This window comes from Nicotiana tomentosiformis, chromosome 2, assembly GCF_000390325.3.
Source record: "Nicotiana tomentosiformis chromosome 2, ASM39032v3, whole genome shotgun sequence".
Classification (NCBI taxonomy): Eukaryota; Viridiplantae; Streptophyta; class Magnoliopsida; order Solanales; family Solanaceae; genus Nicotiana; species Nicotiana tomentosiformis.
The window spans coordinates 167,960,336-167,969,800 of record NC_090813.1 but is presented as its reverse complement, the minus strand read 5'-3'; the positions used below and the strand labels follow the sequence as shown (position 1 = coordinate 167,969,800).

At 41.9% G+C, this 9,465-nt stretch overlaps 1 protein-coding gene across 1 annotated transcript; it reads left to right on the top strand.

Moving 5' to 3' along the window:
- The first annotated feature begins 2,246 nt into the window (after positions 1–2,246).
- On the top strand, positions 2,247–3,619 carry LOC138906047 (uncharacterized). The gene is made up of 2 exons (XM_070194567.1): positions 2,247–2,450; positions 3,281–3,619. Exons 1-2 carry the CDS (start codon positions 2,247–2,249, stop codon positions 3,617–3,619), a joined length of 543 nt encoding a protein of 180 aa, XP_070050668.1.
- Positions 3,620–9,465: the final 5,846 nt, after the last annotated feature.

Here is a 9,465-nt window from a genome sequence, read left to right as displayed (position 1 = left end):
AATAGAGCCATCAGCCCATGATCACCGCACCAGCTACCGTACTGCTTGTCCGGCCGGCCAGAGGCAAAGGGCAGGGGGTAGGGGTCACCCAAGAGGTGGAGGCCAACCAGGTGGATCTCCAACTAGATTTTATGCTTTTCCAGCCATACCAGATGCAGTAGCCTTAGATGCCGTGATCAGAGGAATTATTTTTATCTGCGGTAAGGATGCTCCGGTACTATTCGATCCAGGGTCTACTTATCCATATGTATCTTCTGTATTTTCTCCTTATCTGTATGTCTCTCATGAGTCCTTGGGTGTTCTTGTATATGTGTTCACACTAGTAGGTGATTCTGTTGTTGTGGATCGGATTTACTGGTCCTGTGTTGTGACTTTCTGTGGTTATGAGACCAGAGCAGATCTTTTGTTGCTTGATATACCGACTTTGAGGGTCATCATGGGCATGGACTAGTTTTCTTCGTACCATGTCGTTCTTGATTGCTATGCCATGACTATTACCTTGGCGATGCCAGAGTCTAATAGATTGGAGTGGAGGGGCTCTTCTATTAGTACATCTAGTCGGGTTATATCTTTCTTGATAGCTCAACATATGGTCGAGAAGGGTTGTTTAGCGTATCTAGCTTATATTTGGGATACTATCATGGGAACTCTCACGATCGATTCAGTGCCCGTGGCGCAGAAGTTCTCTGATGTATTTCTTTCCGATCAACCAGGCATGCCACCAGATCGTGATATCAATTTTAGCATTGATTTGGCGCCAGGCACCCAACCTATCTCTATTTTACTGTATCGCATGGTTCCAAAAGAATTGAGGGAGTTGAAGAAGCAGCTTGAGGAGTTGCTCGAGAAGGGGTTCATCAGGTCGAATGTGTCGCCTTGGGGTGCACCGGTATTGTTAGTAAAGAAGAAGTATGGAAGTTTGCGGATGTGCATTGATTATCGCCAGCTGAACAAAGACACTATCAAGAATAAGTACCCATTAACGTGCATTGCTGATTTGTTTGATCAATTACAGGGTACTAGAGTGTTCGCTAAGATCGACTTGAGGTCTGGGTATCATCAGTTGAGGGTAAGTGCTTCGGATGGTTCGAAGGCGGCTTTCCGGACTACATATGGGCACTATGAGTTTCTAGTGATGTACTTCGGCTTGACTAACGCCCCGACGGTGTTTATGGATTTGATGAATCGGGTGCTTCCATATCTTGACTCATTTGTCATTGTCTTCATTGATGATATATTGATCTACTCACATAGTATGGAGGAGCACGAGCAACATTTGAGTATTGTGCTTCAGACCTTGCGGTAATAAAAGCTATATGCTAAGTTCTTTAAGTGCGAGTTCTAGTTAGATTCGGTGGCTTTCTTGGGGCATGTAGTATCAAATAAGGGTATCAAGGTGGATCTCAAGAAGATTGAGGCAATTTAGAGTTGGATTTGTCCTACCATAACGACCGAGATCAGGAGTTTCTTGGTGCTAGCAGGCTATAATCATCTATTTGTGGAAGGCTTCTCATCCATTGCAGCTTCTTTGACTAGATTGACCTAGAAGGGTTCTCGGTTTAGATGGTCCGACAATTTCGAGGCGAGATTTCAGAAGCTCAAGACCGTATTGACTACAACACCAGTGTTAGTTTACCCTCCGATTTAGGGATGTATACTGTGTATTATGATGCTTCATGCGTTGGCTTGGGTTATGTATTAAAGCAGGAGGGGCGGGTTATTGCATATGCTTCACGTTAGTTGAAGCCTCACGAGAAGAATTACTCTATGCATGATCTGGAGTTGGCTGCGATAGTTCATGCTTTCAAGATCTGGAAGCATTATCTTTATGGGGTTCGTGTGAGGTCTACACCGATCACTGCAGTTTCCAGCATTTGTTTAAGCAAAGGGGTCTTAATTTGAGGCAGCACAGGTGGCTTGAGTTACTGAAGGATTATGATATTACTATCCTCTATCATCCGGGCAAGGCAAATGTGGTTGCGTATACCTTAAGCAGAAAGGCCAAGAGTATGGGTGGTTCTGCATTTATTTCAATAAGGGATAGGTCATTGGCTTTGGACATTCAGTCCTTAGCTAATAGACTTGTGAGGTTAGATATTTTAGAGCCTAATTGAGTTCTGGCATGTGTTATGGCTCAGTCTTCTTTATTGAGCGGATCAAGGCTCGTCAGTTAGATGATCCGCACTTCCTAGTTATTATAGAGACGGTGCTATGGGGTGATGCCAAGGAGGTTACTATCAGTGATAATGGTGTTGAGACTCCAGGGTCACCTATGTGTCCCTAATGTTAATGGCTTGAGGGAGACAAATCTAGTGGAGGCACACAATTTGCGATATTCTATTCATCCAGGTGTCACGAAGATGTATCGTGACCTGAGGCAGTATTACTGGTGCCGACGGATGAAGAAGGACATAGTTGAGTATGTGGCGAGATGTCTCAATTGCCAGCAGGTTAAGTATGCACACTAAAGGCCAGGTGGCCTACTTCAGCAGATAGTTATACCTGAGTAGAAGTGGAAGCGCATCACTACGGATTTTGCAATTGGATTGACACGGACTTTGAGGAAATTTGATGTTGCTTGGGTCATTGTCGATAGACTGACCAAATCTACACACTTTATTCCGGTGGTGACTACGTACTCTTTAGAGAGGTTGGCCCAGATTTACATTCTAGAGATCGTCTGGTTGCGTGGCGTGTCTATTTCCATCATTTTATATAGATGCCCTCAGTTCACTTCACATTTTGGGAGAGCTATTCAGAGTGAGTTAGATACTCAGGTAGAGCTCAGCACGACCTTTTACCCGCAGATCAACGGGCAATCAGAGCGGACAGTTTAGATTCTAGAGGATATGCTCAGAGCATGTGTGATTGACTTCGGAGGGCAGTGGGATCGATTCATACTTTTGGCCGATTTTGATTATAACAACAGTTATTTGTCCAACATTGAGATGGCTCCATTTGAGGCCTTGTATGGTCGGCGATGTCGTTCTCCCATTGGTTGGTTTGAGCCCGGCGAGACTTGGTTATATGGTACTGATTTGGTAAAGGATGCCTTAGATAAGGTAAAGTTGATTCAGGAGAGACTTCGCATAAGTCAGTCTAGGCAGAAGAGCTAAGTGGATCAGAAAGCGCGAGATTTATCATTTATGGTGGGCGAGAAGGTTCTCTTGAAATTCTCGTCGATGAAGGGTATCATGAAGTTCTGAAAAAAGGGCAAGTTGAGCCCGAGGTTTATCGGTCCATTTGAGGTATTGTAACGAGTTGAAGAGGTTGCTTACAGGCTTGCTTTGCCTCCCAGTCTATCGGGAGTTCATCCGATTTCCACGTGTCTATGCTCTGGAAGTACCATGCCGATAGGTCATATGTGTTAGATTATAGTATAGTTCAGCTAGATGAGAGCTTGGGTTATAAGGAGGAGCCAGTTACTATTGTTGACAGGCAGGTCCGTCATCTGAGGTCTAAGAAGATTTTAGTGGTAAAGGTCCAGTGGAGGGGTAAGCCAGTTGAGGAGTCGACTTGGGAAACTGAGGAGGACATGCAGAGTAGATATCCACACTTATTCAGCACTCCAGGTATGATTCTAGACTCGTTTGAGGACGAATGTTTGCTTAAGAGGTAGAGAATGTAATGATCCGACCAATTGTTTTTCTTTCTAGATCTTGTTGCCCCATTTAATACTTCTCGTATGTTCTTTTACTATTTTATGAGTTGCAGGGATGGTTGATTTGGTTTTGGAAGGGTTCGGGTTGAATTCGAAATACTTAGTTCCATAATAGTGGCCTAAGGTGGCTAAATTTGATTTGAGTCAACACTTTAAGTAAACGATCCCAGAACCGGGATTTTAAGATTCCAATATGTTCGTATGATGATTTTGGACTTGGGAGTATGTTCGAATTGAGTTTCTGCTGAACCGGGAGCGTTTGAGCGTTTATTGTTGAAAGTTGATGCATTGAAGGTTTTAGAGTTTCCTAAATTTGGTTTGAAGTAGACTTTGGTATTATCGATGTTCGTTTGGGATTTCGGGGCAGGGAATAGGTTCGTATTGGGATTTGTGACTTATGCGTAAAATTTGGTGTCATTCTGAGTTGTCTAAGCATGATTCACCGCGTTCGGAGCTAGTTGAAGAAGTTTGAAATTCAAAAGTTGATTAATTTGGTTTGAGGGTGCGATTTTTGGTTTTGATGTTGTTTTATGTGTTCCGAGATCCGTATTATGTTTATGAACTTGTTTCCGCCTTTGGACGGGGCCCCGGGTAGCTCGGGTGTGTTTCGAACCACCTAGAGTTAAGTCCAAATTTGCAGATTTCACGGGTGCTGGTTTCCTTCTTCGCGAACGCGGAGGGTGTCTCGCATTCATGATGAAGGATTTGGGGGTTGGGTCATTTTGTGCTTCGCGCTCGCGATGGATGGATCCCATTCATAAAGTCTTGAGACCAATGGCCTCCGCTTTCATGATGTTAGTCTCACGTTCACGATGTTAGTCTCGCGTTCGCGTAAAAAGAGCTGAGTCTAGGGTCAACAGGTCGTTACCCTTCGCGTTCACGATGCATTGGCTGGTCTAGCCTTCACGATCGCGAGGGTCTTTCCGCGATCGCGAAGAAGGACCATTGAATTTAGAAAACCTAGGGTTTGGTAAAAATGAAATTTGGCCACGAAATTAATGTTCGAATTGGGTATAAATTATATATTTGAATTCGTAAGGTCATAGGTAACATTTATCTACGAATATTTACGGAATCCTGGTACGTGGGCCCGAGGTTAACTTTTAGGAACTTTCCGAATGAGATTGAGAAATTACTCTAATAAATGAATTGTGAACTTTTGAGTATATATTGATTAGTTTGTATGGCTTTTGACTAGTTTCGGGTTGCTCGCGTTATTTTGAGGCTATTTGTGTGATTTGATGGATGGGAAGTGGACTTGGAAGCGAGGTAAATCTCTTGCCTAATCTTGTAAGAGAGAATTTTTCCTGTAAGAGCTTAATTGTTATTTTCTAGTAATTATGGGTGCTACATACGCACGAGGTGATTAGAGGTTGCAGGTAGCTAATATCGTGTTTATGTTCGGGTAGACGTAGGACTTTATCATACAATATTTATATTATTTGAACTCAACTTGTTAGTTTACTTACTTTAATTCATAATTCAAATTGATTAGAAGTTATGTTAGGTCGAGCTTCATTATCTTGATTTTGACACGACCCTCAACCTCAGCTCAGTCATCAATCTCTCCAGTCTCTCGGGCTCAAAAATCTTATGCCAATCAGCCCAAACAATGATAACATGATGTAACAATGATGATAACAGAGAGTGAGATGAGATATGCAAATGAATGAATATGACTGAGTATGTAATTACAATTGAAGAAAATAACTCAACAGCAAAAATGACCTCAGTGGGTCTCAACAGAATAAGTACACAGCCTAAACATGATTTCTAACATGGATCACAGCTCAATTATTCTAACACGTAGAAATTTCATGGATAAAAACAAGATAGAATACTACACGGTACCACAGAATCATTCGAGTCATAATTCACACGGTGCACGCTCATACGCCCATCACCTAACATGTGCGTCACCTCAACACCAAATATAAAACGCGTATATTCAAGGGTCCATACCCTCAGTACTAAGTTTAGAAGTGTTACTTACCTCGAACAAGCCGAATCCAATACCGAGCAAGCCAAACAAAACTCTAGAAATACCATCTCGCGCGTACCGACCTCCGAATGACTCAAAACTAGCAAAAAGCAAGTCAAACACATCAAATAATGCCTAAAGAAAAAATTCCAAATGATAAAGGCCGAATCGTTAATCAAAAGCCCAAAGTCAACCAAAAAGTCAAACTCGGACCCGCAACTCGGAACCTGACAAAACATGCAAAATCCGACAACCTATTTAATACGAGTCCAACCATACTAGTTTCAGTCAAATCCGACTCCGAATCGAGGCTCAAAACTCGAAAATTCACTTTATAACATTTTAGACAAAAACCCTCAATTTCTCTTTTGAAATCATCAATCAAATGCCAAAAACGAGGATAGATTCATGAAATATAATCAAAACTGGGAAGAGAACATTTACCCCAATCGATATGGTAAAAATCGCTTCAAACATCGTCTCAATCTGAGCTCCATAGCTCCAAATATGAAAAACAAATGACCAAGCCCTCAATTTTTTATAGCTTATGCCCAGTCATATCGCATCTCCGATAAATGAGCCACTTCTGCAACGTCGCTTCTTCAACGTGACGTCTGCTTCTACGGAATCAGCAGGAGAAATGTCCCCTCGCACCTGAAAAATATCATCCACTCCTGCGACATCGCATGTGCGACAAATAAATGCGCATCTGCGCAAAAGCTTGCTCCTACGCCAATGATCTCTCTTCTGCGCGCACGCATGTGCGCTTCTTACTCCGCATCTGTGATGGTCCCCCAGCCTAGCTTTATTCGCAGGTGCGCCAATGACCTTGCATCTACGACTACCGTACCTGCGCAACACCAATCGCAAGTGCACAACACCAGAACCATCTCCTCTTCAACAATGCAACACGGGACAAAATAATCTGAACCTTGTCTGACACTCTTCCGAGCCCCTCGGGACCCCGTCTGAATATACCAACAAGTCCCAAAGCATAACACGGACATCCTTGAGGCCTCAAATCATGCATAACAACATTAAAATCACAAATTGCACCTCAAATCAAACTTAAATGAACATTTGAACTTTCAACTTCCAAAACTCGTGCCGAAGCATATCAAATCAACCCGGAATGAACGCAAATTTTGCACACAAGTGCCAAATGACATAACAAAGTGATTCAAATTCCCGGAACCACAATCTAAACCCGATATCATCAAATTCAAATCCCGGTCAAACTCATAAATATTTTAAACCTTCAAATTTCCAATTTTCGCGAATTAGTGCCGAAACCTTCTAGAAATAATGAAAATTTGGGCATACGCCCAAGTCCAAAATCACCGTCCGAACCTAACAGAACCATCGAAATTTCGATCCGGGGTCAAATGCACAAAAGTCAAACTTGGTCATCTCTTCCTACTTTAAGCTTCCTAGTTGAGGACCATTATTCCAAATAAACTCCGAATAACCTGAAAATTAAAATCAAAAATTCACACAAGTCATAATACATCATACGATTACTCTCAAAACTTCAAATAGCCGAACAGAATGCAATTGCTCAAAACGACCGATCGGATCGTTACATTCTCCCCCACTTAAACCTATGTTCGTACTCGAATGTGTCAAGAGTTGTTCCAAATCCATCAAATTGTCGTGTAACCTTACTATGCACATAGCCAGGGGTGATCCTGCATCACCCCAATCGAAGTAAGCCTGAAAACTCAACATAACTAAAGATCACTACTTTAACCTTAGTCCGTAAGCCTCAAAACCTAATTTCCAACATCCAAAATTCTATACAAGACCTGAATCTCGCATCTACACATTGTGTAAGTTTGAATAGGCTGTATCAAGCCATAACCATAACCCAAGATGTAATCACATGATATACCACACAACTCACATATTGTAGCAATAATTCCTAATCACAGTAGTTGCTTGAAACAAACCCTACACAGATAACAAACCTCATATAAAACAAAACCTCAGTCAAAACCTTTGTTTACTACCGATGATGAAAGAAACACGCAGAAACTCATAACCACTCATTAGATCAACAAGTTGTGGTCTCTCGTCCGACAAAACCAAAGCCAAATCCAAGCTGACTTCCGATATTATTCCTCCAAACATACCGTAATCAAATCTGATAGTATCCATTCTAGGCCGAAAGACCTTATATCTTCAAACATAACTATTCTACTGGAATGCTACACCAATACAACCTTAAGCCACAAACCGTGCAATCCATGCACCAATATGCAAACATTCAAATGCACCCAAAAATGGAAAATTACTCGAATGAGAGAACCGTCCTGCAAGCTCAACAAGTACCACCACAACGCAATGTTAAGAACCCATCACACACAGTAGGACCAAAACACATGAATCTATCACAAGGATAATATCCCATCATAACCCTGTTACACTACGTGACCCATCCAACCACTGGTCCATATGAAATACCTCAAGTCATAATGCTCAAAATAAACAACCACGTGCAATTCGACATCAAGTACACAAAGCGCATGCGATAACTATGGAGAAGCGAATAACACAATATACCACAGCCTGGAAGGATCATAACCAAAGCACAATCAACCATTCAATACCTCAATAACTATCTCGCTCGAATTCCGCTACAAGGCCCAAATAGAACCACATCATGTGTGCATATAACAAACAAATCACAACCCCTCGTATCATAGAGGAGTAACACATAGGACATATCAGAACACGAACAAGATAAATAACCGAATGCCACACCCCTCAACACAAACAGTTCTGAGTAAAACAATTTGACCCGGTGTAGAATACACATTCTCATTGGGCCTATCAGTGGGCCCTCAAACCAACTCCGGCCATCCCCAAATGGATAATAGCCCACCAAAGGTCCACAATATCTAACCATGACATGTACTACCATCTAGCTAACTTGGCCACATCTTCACAGTCTGCAACCCGAAACAATCTACTTCTGAGAACTCCTAGTCTCCAAATCCATAGAACACATGAATCACCGTAGTAGATCCCAACTCTGCCACTCGAATGACTAACACATCTATCATACATAATCATCCCCACAAGAAATACTTCAAAACACTCGATAACGCACAATGCTCATACTCTATTACTGCCATAATACCACAGTGAGATTTAACTAAATCCTTCATAAGCTCATGTAACACAAACCATATAATACCTCAAATCATCTGCGAAGTTTGCATTCATCCTCGTGACGATCAGGTCAACTTTCTCAACCAAATTAAACTCAAATCGCAACACATATACCCACTGGTAGAAAAGAAAGCCTCCACACAATATCATAAGGATCACACATCCGTAGATCACTCCGCAGGTGATAACCCACTTGTTTAGCCTCAAACTGACATCTCTTTATAACCTTTCACAGCCACAACTACTACGCAATCACTTAATCTTCCTCAGTCCGAACTCATCAACAAGACATGGGAATCTAATTCATTCCACAATGAAATAACACGAAAGAATCTCTCAGAAACCTTCATAACTCAAGACTGTATGACATATCCACAAAAATCGAGCATCCAATAGTCCTTCTCACATCTCAAGCAAACTCTTCTCGTCACATCCAAACCATCTGAACACACCCTGCTGTCACATCCTACTCATCATATAGCCATCCAACCACACATCGAGCCATAATTTCACCCATAAGAACACTACCAAACATATAAGTCCAAAAGCACATGCTCATATAATCAAAATCGATGTTCTTAAGCTACAGTCAAAACCTGACCTCAAGTCCTCCAGACTGGCCTATCATTAGCACACAAAAAACACATCT